The sequence below is a fragment of the Gorilla gorilla genome, chromosome 16 (assembly GCF_029281585.2).
Source record: "Gorilla gorilla gorilla isolate KB3781 chromosome 16, NHGRI_mGorGor1-v2.1_pri, whole genome shotgun sequence".
NCBI lineage: Eukaryota > Metazoa > Chordata > Mammalia > Primates > Hominidae > Gorilla > Gorilla gorilla.
The window spans coordinates 33,730,257-33,747,183 of record NC_073240.2 but is presented as its reverse complement, the minus strand read 5'-3'; the positions used below and the strand labels follow the sequence as shown (position 1 = coordinate 33,747,183).

The following is a 16,927-nucleotide window of genomic DNA, read 5'->3' as shown; positions in this document are numbered from 1 at the left end:
GGGAAGTTTTGTGAATTCTATGCCCTGTGCCCTTCTTTGAGGTTTGAACCATGGACAATCTTAATTGTGCCTGTAAAAGGAGACCTTGGGCAACTTGAGGCATAGTACATGCCTGGACTTAGGAGAGAATTTGGATTTTTGCTTTATGAGATTGAGTGATTTTGAAGTTTTGTAATAGATTAGATAAGTATCCCTTTTGCGATTGTCCGTTTCTTCCACCACCCAGGCAGCTCCTGTTCACTGTGTGTTTTATACTTGTCTCTTACTCCATCAGAGCCCAGGTTAACATGACACAATAGCAGGCATTTAGCAATTTAGATAAGATTATAAACTATACTGTAGTCTCTTGATTTTTTTTTTTTATCTGTTTGGATGCAACTTTTGTTTGTGTTTCTTCGTGTGCTGTGTGCCTTAGTTTTCCTTGTTAGTCAGTTTTGGCATGCAGTGTAAAATTACAGTTATTGTTATATATTCAAGAAAATTAGAGTTTATGTTACTAGAGATTTTATTTTCTTTTTATTTAAGATAAGGTATTTTCAAGTTCCAGGTTTCTTTTTTTTTTTAAAGAAATTCTGTCTGCTGTGCCTTAGCTGCAATATTGATTATTTTTGAAGAACTGCAAATAGTTTGTAACAAAGATTAAAGCTTAATCATTTTATTGCGTATGTTGAAATAGCATATTAGAAGTGAACCATGTATTAGCATGAATTAAATAATGGTGGAACTATGAATGTATATACTAAATAAATGAAATTTTCATAACATGGGCTGTATGTGCTTCCCACTCTGGGATTGCAGATCAATGTAAAAAGCATATGATGCCATTTAGAGACCGTGGTTTCTTTGTAGCCTTTTGTGGGTAGTTCTTAATTGGTTAATTCATTGAAATTTTTTTTAGATGGTAAGGATTTTAAGTGGAATGATTATTTATAGCCTGACATCTATGAAAATGAAGTACAATCTTCGTCCAGTAAATTACCACTGCCTTGGAGGATAGTTGGGGTGGTTGTCGAATTGAGCTTGGGAAACCAAGCAGTGTGACTTTGTGCCTTAGTTTCATCATCTGTAAAACTAGAAACAACAAACGCACCCGCCTCATATGATTAAATACAAAACACTTAGAACAATGCCTGGTACAGAGGAAGCTGCCAATAAATTCTATCAGTTATTAAGTATTAATCCCCAATAAAGTCTGCCTGCTGTCCTCACCCTGTGGTGGAGTGGACAGAGATTCTTTTAAGCTGCTACTTAATTGGTGCCCTTAAGCGTCTCATTTAGATACTTGCATAGAGTGAGGATTTGTGCATATCTGGGTTTGCACAGGTATGCCTGGTGCTTATTGGAGGTGGAACCTAGTGTCCAGTGGGAGAAACGCAAGGTATAGGTTATAGGAGAACTATGACCATTTTGAAGAGGCTTGTTACAGAGCTCTTCAGCGGGAACAGATCTGTACGGTCCCCTGGCCTTGCCTCTGAGTGGTCCTTCCACGCTCCACACCCCTCTCTGCTGGCTCCCCTTCTTTCCACTTCTTGCAGTTGTTTTCATAGACTTGGTGTTTGCTCTCAAGGATGACCTCATTGTTGGGAGGGAAAACTGTGGGAAGATGTTTCTGCCTTCCCTTTCCTCAACTCTCAGATTGTACTACTGCCTCTTCCCATGAACCCCATGTTATCGTTTCCTTTGTAGAGGTCACGGTTTAGGTTTGTGGGATATAGGTGACATGAGAGTTTCAAAAAAGCAAGTCCTTCTATATTTCTTTCCCTGCTCTGTTCTCTTTCTCTTACTGATGGAATTTCTATCGAGTTCTGAAAAACACCAGTATTTTGGGCAAAGCAGCTAAGTTTTATGTTGGCTGTTGCAGAGTTAACATTGTAAACAAAATAATTTCTGCTAATAGAGTCAAGTAATCCTATCAAACTTTGCTTTCCTGGGCTGGTCCACACTATATCTAGTCCATTTGCAAAACATTATTACATACCCGCTTTGTGCAAGTGGCTTACATCAGTCACTTAAGGAAATAAAAAGAAGAATAAAACGGGCTACGTACAAATCATTCTCAAAACCACCATCAGCCAAAACCTGGTGAGCCAACCCAACCCTACCTACCTGTGGCATCTCCCACACTTTGGATGACCAGATTTACTTTGGCTAATCTTAACAGACTATACAAGGTATGCCTTTCTCACCACCGTGTCCCATGCTTCTTGCTCAAAGGTGCTCCCTCAGTCAAAGAGAACAACTCCCTTAAATAACTCTGCCTGTCTTTTTACTCATTAGAAGCCCTTCGAACAGCAAGTGCATTCTTTGTTTATATGGGCATGGTACACTTGGAGAGAGAAGTGTTCAGGGTTGAAAAATGGCTGGAGAGCTGAGAGAATCCTGCATGTTCTTTCTACTTAACCCTGGTCTTGTGAAAAGCCATCTCTTACCCGGAGAGGGAATTTTCCCTGTTGTATAAGACCCTGACCCCTTGCATGTGCCCTAAAGCAGGCACATAGTTTTTATGTGTGCCTGTTAGTTTGAATTTGTGATACTGATCTGCTTTTTGTCCCTGCTGACGGTTATTATATCTTAATGGGCGAAACACTACTCTAATGATCCTTGTGTATATAATTCTTGTGGTACAGAGCAGGCACCAGAGGACCACATAAAAATGTTTGCCTCAATTTCCCTGCAAAAAAGAAGCCCAGAAACCAGACTTGACCAAGTAACAGATTTTTAAAGGTAAAGGAATCCAATAAAATTACCAGCTTTTCACAGCGTGTGTCTACTTCCTTTTGACATATTGTGAGGTGTAGGTGAAATATTCTAACCGAACTGACAGTGTGAGTGGGACAACTAAGGAGGGAAGGAGATAAAAGTAAAAACCACCAGCAATGATTGATATTGCAGTAGCAATGAGCTGTTGGGGTCTCCCCTTTGTGGACTTGACACTTCACCTTTCTGACACCATCTGCAGGAGTGTTAGTATAATGAGACCTATACAGATGGAAACCAAAGCTAGGATTACTTGGAATTACTGTATCAGAGCTTTGAGACTTGCTGTAAAATTGCATAGGCTTGTATTTGTTTATTCAGTTTATGAGCGGTGTGCCTGTGTGCACAAATGCGCGGAAGAGACAGAGACAGAAAGTGAGTGTTTTCAAAGTATAAAATGGGGGGAGCGATCTGATCTTGGGTGACGCCAAAAATAGTTTAGTTGAAGACTGACTTCGTTCCACATTGTGATCATTATGATTACAAATTAGTTAACTAATTAATTGGGCTTATGTAATGGCTAATAAGTTTAATGGTAAGTGCTTGCAAGAATGACTTAATCGGAGAGCATTCATTGATTCTCTAATACATTGTTCCAGTATTTTGAGAATAGAATTATCAGGTGTGGATTCTGGCTCTCTAGGATCCTAAACTATATTTGGTGACTAAGACATGGGATTATGTACATGTAAGGCAGTTCTCTTAGGCATCCTAGGACTTGGTAGGCCTTTTTATTTTTCAGACTTCTGGCTGATACCCTAACCTTCCCAGGCCAATATTATTAGAAATAATACAACTAATTTAATCTCCATACGTTCTAGGCTCAGTATCAATCTCTTGATATTGCTTCTGCTACCTCTGAATTTTCTTTTACTTTTTAGATTTTATTTTTAAGATCGTTCCGTGGAAGAGGAGAAACTTCAGTGGAATACTTGGCATTGGCCCTAGGTTCATCTGTTTATCTACTTCTTTTACCTGTCCTTTCCTCTCTACTCCATTCCTTTCCCAGTCACTGGGGGTGATCAGTAGTCATGCTCACCTCTTAGACTCCTCTGCCTGTTTCTGGGGGGATGGTACAAAGCTCTTCCCCTAAACCTAGGCTCAAAGCCTCAGAGTGATTTTAGGCTCTGTAAGTCCCCAGAGCTAGTTAGCAATGTCACTATACTAGTGCTCTGTAGTGTCTTTCTTTTTTGCCCTATCCTTTCTGTCCACACTATTCAAGTTTTTGCTACCTCTTGGCCATTACAATAGATTCTAAATTAGTCTTTTCAAATTTTGACTTTGTGTGTGTGTAATATAATTTTGTCCAATGTACTCCTCCATTCATAGCTGCTCAACAGCTCTCTCCTGTATAACAAGTGTATTACAGGTTCATCATGGCATTCAAAATTCTACAAGGTTTTACCCCAAACTATGTTTGGAGTGTATCTTTCTAGTCCCTTTAATTAAGTCTCTCTTCAAACCAAAATTGAACTACCTGCCATTGCCTAAACATTTTGTGAGCCTGTCTATTATCTGCTGCTTCTAGCTGGAATGTTTTGTATCCTTCCAGTTTACGTTCACTGGCACGTATTGCATACTTACAAATTGTCATTGCATGGATGAATTTAGCTTAATTATTGGTGATTAATAGATGAGTGTTTTAAGTGTCTGCCTAAAGCAATGTAACAGTTGAACTTTTACTCAACCTTTTTTCCTAAGGAGATACAGCTATTTAAAACTTTTTTGAATAAGGAAAGATATTTTCCTTATTCATTCCCTTATAATGAGAAAACTCATCTTTGAAGTTAATTATTTTTGTTAGGGAGTATTCAGGCAAGCGGTGTAATCTACACCGAGTGTGTGAGTTGGGGGCACAATTATGTAACTGCTGGCCAAACCTTGATTTTTGGACAGGGTCAAATTGGGAAGAAGCAAACAACCATGATTCAGATACATGCCTTATAAGGCTGTGCCCCTTTAGAGGCTCTCTGGTTTCTTTTTAAGACCCTATGTTCTCTTTGTCAAGAAGCTTTTCCTCCCGTCAGCAGGACTCACTCTTCAGGAGTCCTATGGTATAATTATACCCACAAACATCTATGTTATACATGCTACACCCCTGGTACCATGCTGGGAGACAGTTATCAAGATGCTTAAGAAATCAACTGCTGACTGCAAGGCTTTCACAGTCTACTGGGAGAAGGAAACAGTTATGCAACATACCACAGATTCTTAAAATATACCGTCTTCACCTTATGTAAAATGTGAGAGAGGTACCATGGCAGAGGAAAAGATTGAGGACTTAATGATGTGAGGGTTAAAGGATGTCCTTCCAGGGCTTTGACCTCTGTGCCTTGGAGAGATGAAGAAAGGGAGGAAGCCATGGCATGTTCAGGAATGGGGAAGGACACAGGGTGACTGGAACCCATGGTGCATGGAGAACATGGTAGGAGATGAGATTGGAAGTGTAATCGAGGCCAGGCAGGGAATGAGCTTAACAACCAGGCCAAGGAGTTTAGACTTCGCCGAATGTTTGAAGGAAGATATTGGAGGTATGTTAAGCATCACAGTAAAATTTTGAAATCCATGTTTTTAAAAAATAACCTTGGTACAATGAAGGATGGGTTGATGAGAAAGATTGAAATTAGAGATAAAAATATGATAATACAGACTTGGAGGTACCTGGCATTTCCCTTAAGACACTTGATCCATTATTTTTTGTAATTAGAGTTCAGTGTCATAGACCTTTCCTGTTAATAATGCTTTCTGAAGTTGGGTCTTGAGTGGGGTTTTAAAGGACTGGAAGGGTTTCATAGTAACTGCGATCAGAAACACCTAAGAATTCGGGAAGGTTGCATTTACAGCACAAATCACTCAGTAGTTGTAGTTTTCTTTCTCTAACTCTTTCCAGATGTTAAAGGGGATAAGGCATTAACAAGCATTAAAACACATTTACAATGTATATATTTGAAATCATGATAGTAATAGCTCATATATACCATTTTGGGCTTATACCATGTTCTACGTGCTATGCTAAGCATACATCTTACCTCACTTAATATTTTCCGTAAGTGGTATTAGAGCTGTTTTATAGATATGCTGAAGCTCAGAAAATTTAACATGTCAGGATCACACAATGAGTAAATTTGGCTCTGTCCATGATAGTCACCTTGATTTTTTTTTTCTGTACCTTGAATGTGTTCCTTCAGAAAAAGAAACTTGTCTTTGCAGTTACCTCTCCCTGGGACGTTATTCTCCAAGATAGCACAAAATTGATCTCTGCAGGTCTTCTCTTAAATGTCACCTCCCAAAGAAGCCTTCCTTGAGCCTTCTGTCTAATGTTGTACATTTCTCTGTTATACTTTCTTCATAGTAAATTGTTATCTGAAATTATGTATTTACTTGTTTATTTTCTGTCCCCAGACTGGGATATAAATTTCATGAGATTAATTAAGTACTTTGCACTTCCAACTTAAAAATCCGCAGTATTTAGAACAGATCCTGTACACATCCAACAAATATTTATTCAAGGGCTGGATGGGGGAATGAATGAATCCATGTCTTCAGAGCCCATGGTTGTTCTCAGTCCCAACCTCTCTGGGTGTTATTTTTCTGCTACTGAACACACTGGAAGGGGCACAGCTGACAATATCATCTGAGGAACTGTGTACCTGGGCCCCAGACTGATTAACTTTTAAAAACTGAATATTTACTTACTAGGAAAAGAAACTCACAGGTCATTCTCTTTCTCATTAGTGAAGATTATTTGATTATATCTAAACTTGTAATATATAGTTACCCAGGATGCATGATTAGTTAACATGTAAACATTTTTGATAGATTATTGTTTAGAATTTGATCTTTTCTTTTGCGCTCATGTTGGTTGATTTTTGTGAGAGAATACTGAGATTTACATAAAATAGACATTGTTTCTGGATATTTTGGTTTTCAATGCACTAGACATTTAAAAATGCATGTTCTGTCTGACAAATCAGTGGATTTATATGATCTCCACACACAAAATAACAGTCTTGAGAGGGCAAATCCTTTCTTTCTGTCCTTAAACTGCATTTTACTTTGGTGGTTTCAGGTTGGCCTTTGTGGATGTGTGATGTTCCTTTGTGTTGGTGGAATCTGAGGTGACTTACTTTGACTCTAGCATATTAACCTCCTCTTTTCTCTCTGTTCCACGTATCTAGGAATAGCTTGCTGATAGACCCCTAAGTTTGAGAAGGTGGCCTGCAAAGGAATTTTAAGTACATTTCTTGGTGTTCTGTGAGGTTCCATGATCTTAGCTCAGTTAATTTTAGCTTTGTTAAAATTGTATGAAAGGGTTCATGTGATTCTAAACCACAGAAGAAGCAAAATACCTCAAAAACAACCTGCCCCTTACCTTGATCCCCACCTTCCCAAAAACCATGGAGTAATGCAAATGAACAGAATAAATAGTTGACGAGCAAAATTTTAAGGCATTCTAAGTATCACTGGTTGGTTTAATAAAATTAATTAGCCTGCCACGGAGAAAATTTACTAGCGTGCTGGTTAATTTCACAATGTAAATTCAGGGAAGGGAGGTAGGGTTGAGGGAACAAACCTTATTAGTTTTGAATAATTATTTAAAGATGTGGACCTGCTTATTTCAAACGCTTTGATACCCACATCCATTAAGGATTTTAAGTCTCAATTTTTGCATCCCGGTATCTATGGGAAGGTACCTCTCTAGATGAAATCATAAGCATATTAGTTAACGGCTAAATTAATCTTAAATAATACAGAACAAGTGGAATCCTAATAAAGCCATGGGAATGAGAGCCTGCCTGAAGACTGGCTCATGGGAGGTTTCCATAATCTTAATTTGGTATTGATGCAATTATTGTTTTTTCTTGTCTTTTTAATCCAAACAAGATGTTGGCAGTGGCCACGGAAAGGTGCCTGAAATCACATGCCTGAGTTCATTTAATTTGCCAACATTGTCTTTTTTCTCTCTTTCTTTCTGGTAATGGGCAAGAGTCAGTTCTGGTGCATTAGGTACTAAATCTCTTCAATTACCATCGGGAAGAAAGATTTAAAATTGTGCTTCAAACCTACAAACTGATTTAGTTTTAAAGCACAAACACTTCTCCTGTGGAGCCTAAATTAAACTGCAGAAAGGACTCAGAGCCTGAGGAATTAAACAAGGCAGAGCCAAGGCTCAGGCCAATGATAGGAACCATTTTGGTTTCTTTCATTTGAGACCCCTGGTGCGAAAGGAAGGGGAGCTGAGAGGCCCAGCTTGCGTAAGAAAGCGCAATACTCTGTTAATTGCTTGGAAGCTGGATGTGGAGTAAACATTGGTGCAAGGGACCTAATCAAATCCCTTATCCTCTTTTCTTTTTGGGTGCTTGGCAGCCATTTTCAATGTGGATGACTCCGTGGTTGATCTGGAGACCCTGGCAGCCTTATATGAAAACGTGAGTGTCAAAGACTTACAGAGCTAGCATTTCCATATTTATCTTCTACCTGAGAAATGACTGAGCCATTCATGTTCTTTGGTAGTAAGGGTTTTGACATGGCCTGGAAGAGATCAAGGCATAGAAACACAAGCTTGAGTGGGAGTGGATGTGAGAAGCACTAGATTCCTGACTCCCACTGTGGTATCTGGGCTAGCAGATCTCATTGCACACTTGCAAGGCAGGGCATCTCAGGTGGACACCATTTACGTGCCCTGGAACCCAGTCCTGTCACTTGCTGGCCAAGTGAATGAAGGTAAGCTGCCTACTGAAATGATAGCATGTACTGGTGTCTACTTCTGAAGAATGGGACTGCTAATACCAGCTTGGATGATTACTCTTAGTCCAAATGAGTTGATGATATTGAATGTGGGAAGGTGTGTAGAATGGTGGGTATGTGTTTTGGATTTAGAGTGAGACAGTCTTAGGTTTGAGGTCCAGCTGTGTCTACCATTGCCTGCTAAGTGACCTTGGGCCTAGTTACTTAAACTTCTTAATCCCGTTGTGATCATCAGTATGGGGGGGATTACAGTAGGCTCTGATTTTTTTTTAATCAAATGAGGATTTAACATATGTAGCAGTAGCAATATATTTTGAAAGTCAACAGGACTGTACACATATAAGGTTTTTTGATTTGGGTTTTAAGTGGACATAACCAGCAGAATTGTCAGGCTCTCTTGAGAAGACAACGCAGGAGAGTCAGAATTCCCAAGATTGTTCATTGTTTTGGTTCACTGACTGTTAGGCTACAAAAACATGGATTGAACCACATTCTCTTAAGTAATGGTATTTCCCAGGAAGCTGTCTAGGGCTCTATAGTGTACTGTGGTCACCAGTTCAGAAGATGATTCGTTTCATATTTATGTCCCCTGGGACCTTAAGTTTCTTACAGAAGATTTCCATAGTCTAATAGTCTAGGCTTGGTGGGGCATCATCAATTCCTTGCTCATCTTCACATCTTTAGATGTATCAGGAGCTACTTAGTACAAGTGGGTCGGAACTTCTCACGTTTCCACTAGTAAAGCTTTCATTAATAAACCAGAAAGTACACAAATACCAGGCCATTGGGAGCTAATTATGCACTTGAATACTTGGAGGTCAGCAAGGTATAGAGGCAGAAAGAGGGAGTTCCAAGTCTGAAGCTCTTTAACAGTTACTTAGTACAAGCCTCAGTGGAATAATCTGTAAAATGAGGATACAGTGGTTCATGTTAAACAACTTTGTCAAAGGCAGTACCTTCCAGATGCTTTGTGTTGTTACCATGAGCTCAGGACTACGCACATGGTTGCTGCTTGTTAGCTCACAGTACAGATAAGCTTCATTCAACTGAAATAGTTGGATAAATTGAGAAAGTAAGTGACTCAATGCCAAAATAAGTGGTACAGACAATGAGTGCTTACGAACTTTGGAAAAAGGGACGATGTTGACTAGAAATGAAAGAGCTGCGAGTTCATATAATTTAGGGCTGTTCTAAGAGTAAGGAAACAAATTCTAAGAACAATATTCCCCCAGCCTCCTTACAGAGGAAGAGACGGGGGATTCAAAAGTAGAGCTCAAATAGCTGTACTTCTGTGTCCAGCTGCGTGTACTTGTTAAGTCCATTTGCACTGAGTCTCAAACTTGAGCATGCATCAGAATCACCCAGTGGGCTTGCATCCCCCCTACCCCCACCCACACCCCAAGTTCTTGTGTCTAGGGTGGGCCAATAATTTGCATATCTGACAAGTGACAGGTGATGTTGTTGATGCTGCTAGTCTAGGAACCACACTTTGAGACTTTGAGACCCACTGCCATAGCCAGAGTCTCACTTCCCTTTTTTTTTTTTTTTGGTTTTGTTTTCTATTTTGATACAGAGAGCCCAAGAGGATGAGCTGGTTAAAATAAGACAGTATTACAAGACATCCAAAGAAGAAGAACTGAAGCTGCTGGATAAACCTGAGCAGTAAGGATACTTAATGTTTTTCTGTTAGGCCAAAAGGAGAACTGCAATTTCTGTCTTCTTGTCTCCCAGCTCAGAATAACCAAATCTAAATGTGCAGCCAGCTAAATCACAACACTGTCATTCCTGTGACCTATTGCATGCAGCAAGATGACCCTGCTGCTGGGAAGAGCAGCGCTGAGATTTGTGCTGTTGGATACAGTGTGTCTCACCCCCCTCCCCCACCCCAAGAGACTCCCCTTTCTTTTTCTAGCAACTTGTTAATTCCTCCTAGACTAAACAATTTGACCAAAAGGGTAACTGAGGAAGGAAGAAGGCATTGTTCTGTTTAAGGTTCTCCTGATGAAGTTAAAAAGATGATATCAGAGTCACAGAATTCAAGTTTATTTTCCTAAAAGTCATATCCAGTAAGTGCAGCCTGAATGTGCTAGCTTTTCCCGAAACTTCTCCACCTGCTCTGCCCAAATGTGGCTTTTTCTCACCCTCACTCTGTACATGCTTGTTTTTCTCTCCAGTCACTATCTATAGCTGCTTGCTCTGTTGTTTGTGATGCTGTTCCATAGGCTTTGAAGACCCAGAACTCCGGGGTGTAACTGAGTGACTCTTGGGGTCTCGAAGCCATAGATAAGCTCCTGGGGCTCTGCAGCCCCACGACCCTGCCCAGTTTTCCAGGGCCTAGGACTCTGTGAGACTGTAAAATGGGTTCAGAGGACCTGTGTCCTCTGACACAGGTTCAGAGGGCCTCTTTTGCCTGTTGCTACCTTGAATTTTTTTTGTCCAGTTCTGGCCAACCCTCTCAATCTAGAGATGAGGCAAGTGTAGAAAATGAAGCAGAAATGGAGCTATCAGATCAGGGTTACCAGTCAGCCCTAGAAACTTCCAAGGTTCTCTGGCTTGCACTGGAGTTCCATGCCTTGTCCCTTGGGTCCTCTAGAAACGGGTCCCTAGCCCCTGGGCCACAGACTGGTACCGGCCCATGGCCTGTTAAGAACCAGGCCACACAGCAGGAGGTGAGTGATAGACAAGCCGGCATTACCACCTGAGCTCCGCCTCCTGTCAGATCAGCAGCAGCATCAGATTCTCATAGGAGCACAAACCCTATTGTGAACTGCGCATGTGAGCGATCCAGGTTGCACGTTCCTTATGAGAATCTAATGATCATCTGTCACTGTCTCCCATCACCCCCAGATGGGACCATCTAGTTGCAGGAAACTAGAGGGACCATCAGGGCTCCCACTAATCCTAGATTATGGTGAGTTGTATAATTATTTCATTGTATGTTACAATGTAATAATAATGGAAATAAAGTGCACAATAAATGTAATGTGCTTGAATCATCTTGAAACCATCCCACCTCCAACCCCAACCCCGGGCCTGTGGAAAAATTTTCTTCCTCGAAACCGGTCCCTGTGCTAAAAAGGTTGGGCACAGCTGCTCTAGAATACCTCAGTCCCCATGGATGCCTGGACATTTAGACTCAGGAAAACATCTTAAATGGCTGAGGATGGGAGTTGGGAAGAGAATTCTGGGTTTACTCAGTTGACGACAAACCTACATGATGGTTCTGGGAACCTTGGATGACTTGCTCTCACATGGAGCGTGGTCCAGGATCCCCCCTCAAAGTAGGTTTCTAAAGCCTAGGAATATTGTGAATCAAGTCAAGTGAGGTTCCCTTGCTGTCTTGTTCCACTGACTTGAGACACCTTCCTTACCAATCCCTACCCTCAGCTGATCCTATAGTTTATTTCCAAGTCATATTTCCTATTATAACAAATGAATCCCTCTTACGGTGCTAATGACTGAAAGTAAAGTGATTAATAATGGGCTATTTCAACACTGAAAAGGCCATTTGGATGTATTGGGGCACAGTGGGCATATCAAGCACTTGGGTAGTGCTGGTTATACCAAGTTACACAGTAATATTCTCCTCTAAGCCTGGAGTTGGCAAACCTTTCCTGTAAAGGACTAGATAGTAAGTCTTTTAGGCTTTGTGGCTTATGGGATGTTACAAATATTCAAGTCAGCCATTGCTGTGCCAAAGCAACCACAGGCAATATATAAACAAATGGGTATCGCTGTGCCCCAATGACATTTTACTTATGAACACTGAAATTTGAATTTCACGTCATCTTTACATGTCATAAAATGTTGTCCTTCTGTTGACTCTTTTTTCAACAATTTAGAAACGTAAACATCGTTCTTTTAATTCATGGGCCATACAAAAACAAGTAGTGGCCTGGTTTTGGCCTGTGGGCTGCAATTTGCCAACCCCTTAACCACCGAGCAGCCCTTGTTCTAAGCTATGGGAATGGCTGATCCGGTGAAATGAACAGGCAGGGAGAGATCAGGCGTTTCTGCCACTGTCCTAATTATTGTTCTAATTGCCGGGACTTAGATAATGGTAGCAGGTAATTAACACACAACTTATTCTTGTTTTCTCTACTGATGATCTAGATAGAAAAGCATTTTTAATGTTTATAAATGGTCATTGTAATGGCTTCGTGAACACGCAAACCCAGCAAAAAGGACTGTCATGCTGTGCTGGTGAGGTGACGTGCCTGGGCTCAGTTGCGGGAGGGTGAGGCACGGATAGATGGGGGGCCTTCAGACCTGGGTGCATTTCACCTTTGCTACCAACCTCCTGCACAAACCAGCATTTGTTTGATTTATGCCACTCTGATTCTCTGGCAGCTTATTTGCCATTAACTCCAAGTGAGTCGACTATAAGCATGTTTTACATACTGGAAAATATGAATCATTTATAGTTTTAACGTTGCAGTTTCCTAAGAGTCCTGTGGTGCCCAGTCCTATAAATCAGAGCATGGAGAGGCTGGCCTCATCACTCACCTCATCAACTCTCTTACACTCCAGTGCCAGATTTAGAAAGCCATTGCCCATAGAGGTGTCATCTGTTTGGGACCAGGCTGTCTGAGAACCACTCCCTCTAGGGATGGCCCTTGACTCTTATGCTGCCGGGTAATGGTTGTGAGGTGAGGCTCTACTGGGTTTGATTAGGCCTGGTACACACTTCTCATGGCCTAGGGTGAGAACACTATACACAGTCTATTGTGATGTTTCATGAAGGTCCACAGCTGCCTTGGGGCCCCCACACGGTAGACTCTGCTAGTGTACTCCTCCATTGAAGAATGCAGGTTGCAACATTCAGTTATGCTATGTGTATCGCCTATGTGCACATACACCTTCGGTGATACCATTCAGAAATTTAGGGATAATAAATCAAATGTTATTAGTCTCTTAAAAACATGAGCCACATTGCATCATTCCACCCGTCAGCTCAGTTGCTGCTGTAGATGTGTAACCCAAGTAATGTGAGACACAGAACGTCTTTCATATATTAGAAGCTGAAGTTGCAGTCCTTCCTAGAAATATTAGCCTACATTGGAGAAAGAAGGGAAGGATCCCTCATTCGTGGCTTCTTTTGGGAATATTTAGTCTTCTTTCTTACTGAACCTAGAATGTAAAGTTAGACTAGCCCAAAAGGAACTCAATCCATAAATATTCAGAAGTACCAAGGCCCAGTGTCCAAGATCCCATGCTTGGGAATATTTAAGAGAGTTACTGTGTTTGCTCTTGTGGATAGAGGATAAAACAGTAATGGGGCAGGGCAGGGGAAGAGAAGCTATTTGTCAGATGCTTGCTTCACAGCCTTCAAAGTAACCCATACCTCTGGTACCTTAGCAGATAAATAAGAGAGGAGCTATGGTGCTCCTTGCATGGCTGTTTTTGGATGGCAAGGGTCATAAAACTCTTATTTTTTTCCTCCAAATTTGCTTCTTTATTATTTTGTATTTTCACTATACCAAATATCCACGCCAAAACTGCGAAGTCATCCTGGACTCTTCACAACATCTCTTAGGAGTAGATTACTCTGGGTCTTGTTGCCTTAGTAGCTTCCTCATCCATTTGCCCCTCTCCATTCACACTGCAAGCCCCTCTTACCTTTCCTCTTGGAAGACTACAGCTATGGTCTAGGAGGTCTCCCAGCCTCAAATTTCCTCTCCCATGCAATCAGCTGAGCTGCTGCCATGGAGATTTTCTACAACAAAAAGCAGAAACTGTCACCTTACTGTTTAGAACCCTTCATTCGTTCAGAAGTTTAAACCCTGTATTTTAGAATACAGAACACAATTTTAGCATCTGCCTTCTACTCACTTCCCCCACAGATACCATTCAGCCTATCTGGGCTCTCCCGGCAGTTTCTCACATGTTGTGCGTGAGCATCACAGGGCTCCGGGGACCCTAGCTGACAGTGTTCCCCCCATGACACTTGAGTGTCCTGCATTTGCTTTCCTAGCTCCTCTTCTGGATCCGTCACCGAGAGCACTCATTCACACTCCACAGTAATTGTTGGTTTACTTCTCAGATTATCAAGACGGGATTGTAAGTTAAGCTCTGTTCTCAGATCTTAGCATGGTCCCTGATACACTGTAAATGCCTCAAACATTCCTAAAGGACAGACTGACATTCTTGGTGACTGATCTTCTAGTATGAATTTTCAAGTCTTTCCAAAAGTAATGTAAAATTATGATCTTTTCTCCCCGCTCCAACTCTTTGTGTGGGTTGCAGACCCTTCTGCTTAAAGAGGACATTGGAACATTTAAGATTCTTTAAGAGCTTTTCCAGTGCAAGCCCTAACCACAGAAAGGCTTTAATCCTACAGAGCCTTGCAATTCTATCTTAACCCTTTCTTGCGTAACATACATTGATAAGACTATAGTCTTATCGCCTCATATTGGTCCTATGCTTCCTCTTTTGAGATTAGTTATAGGTAACTATTCATTCAGCATTTTCTGCTTTTCATCTAAGTCCTTTTTGGTGAGCCGAGGCATTGATCTGTATATTTTCCCAGGTGGTGTCTGTAACTGCTTCGCTCACTGTGATAGGAAGTGTACATGCTCTGGGAACTTGGGTCCTGAATGACGCCTCATGGTCACATTTAGAAGGGGAGAAATGCAGGGCCCTTCTTTCAGAATAGCTCAGCATCTGAATAAATACGTCTTCCCCAGATTCATTACAGGATCAAATGCTGTCAGTCTTGTGAGCTTTTTGCTTCTTATGTATTTGTAAAGACTAATGATACCCCTGATTTCAGTCATGATAAATGAATAAATTGTTTAATATTCATTAAGAAGTAATTTACACAGAGTTTAACTTTTTCATCTTCTCCTAATGCAGAATTCCTATGAATTTCTACTTTTATACTTCATCAGATAATTTTCATAATAATGGGTTATTGAACTTTAAAACAAGATTGTGTTTTCTCTTATGAATATTCCTTGCTTTCATTAAATGTCACCTAAAAAAAATTGTGGATTATGACCTAGTCGTGGAATAATACGAAATCAATTGATGTTAGAAATAGATTAAAACCCAAATCTCCCTAAAGGTAGAGGCAGCACAGGGTGTATAAGCAAAGAAAATATCTTTTGGTATAGAAAGAAGTAGGCTTCAGCTTTGTTCCTATGTAAAACCATTTTTGGTGAGAGATGGCAAAATTCCTTGGTAATGACGTTATGAGTTGACCAAGACTTTCAGAAATATCAGTTAATCATCATCTCAACTCCAAAATGAAATAAATGGCTGTTAGTAGATTTTCTCCTTTTCTGAATTCATGTCCAACTGTTTCCACCCATTTTCATTTATACCCCTTCCTCTGGTGGTTGGCCTGGAGAATATGTCGCTCTTCCAACTTAGTTTTGCAGAGGGAACCAGTGCCCAACCACTCAGACAGTGAGCTACTGTGTGTAGGTCAGTACTCACCTTTAGCTTTTAATATCTGTCTTGCCACATTTTTAAGGAAACTTTAGGTTGTCTACTTTATGAGTGCCTGCTTTGTTCTAAATACTGAGTTGTAAACTATGTCTGTGTGTGTAAGTTAATGTGAAAAAGTAAACAAATATCTGGAGAATGTGATCATTATAGACCATTATGTAACTCACTGAGCAAAAATAGTAGCAATATCACTTGAGTAAGAGATTTTTTTTAAATCACTTGTCTGTAGACATTTGCCTCAAGTCTTCAGTTTGCTTAGCCTGTATAAATACACCTTTAGAGAATGCTGCATTATGAGGGAGTTTATTGCATAATTTTTCTCGTGTGTTAAAGACTGGGGCTTTCCATTTGGGTTTAGTCTCTTGTTTGGGCAGCAGGAGATAGATAACTTGTTTAGTATACTTGTGTTAATTTTCTGTTCCCGAAGGAATTTCTATATCATACATTTATTCATCATGCTAGAACCCCTTTAAAAAACAGCCCTGTTGTCAACAATGGAAACCATGCCCTTGGAATTCCTTGAGTCTACCTATGTGACACCTTTTATAATTGTTGAGATTGTTAGGTAAGGAATGTTCCCAAAGTGGGTCTTTTTCAGCTGTCTTTTTATTTTCCTTGTGATTATATGTGAAGGTAGATGACACATTTTCTTTTTCACAGATTTTTACATGAGTTAGCCCAGATTCCTAATTTTGCTGAACGTGCCCAGTGCATAATCTTCAGATCGGTCTTTTCTGAGGGTATCACCTCCTTGCACAGAAAGGTAGAGATCATCACGCGAGCTTCTAAGGTATGTTTACTGTCTAATTTAAAAGATAGCCTTGCTCTGAAGAGTAAAGGAGAAAGTGGGAGAGACCACTTTAGTGCCATTATAGAAACCTTTTTGGACTCAGATTGTATGTTTTTGTAAGTGTAAATTTGATGATTATCTTGCCCATGTGTGTGTGTATGAGAGAGAGGGAGAGAAAAG

At 40.5% G+C, this 16,927-nt stretch overlaps 1 protein-coding gene across 8 annotated transcripts in view; it reads left to right on the top strand.

Moving 5' to 3' along the window:
* Positions 1-16,927, top strand: part of FMN1 (formin 1) — a 423,460-nt gene that overhangs the window by 277,984 nt on the left and 128,549 nt on the right. For all 8 annotated transcript variants that reach the window (XM_031002405.3, XM_055363225.2, XM_031002406.3 and 5 more), the window contains 3 exons: positions 8,125-8,186; positions 10,079-10,167; positions 16,618-16,747. In XM_031002405.3, the coding sequence (XP_030858265.3) occupies positions 8,125-8,186; positions 10,079-10,167; positions 16,618-16,747 (281 nt within the window). The remainder of the gene's footprint in view (positions 1-8,124; positions 8,187-10,078; positions 10,168-16,617; positions 16,748-16,927) is intronic.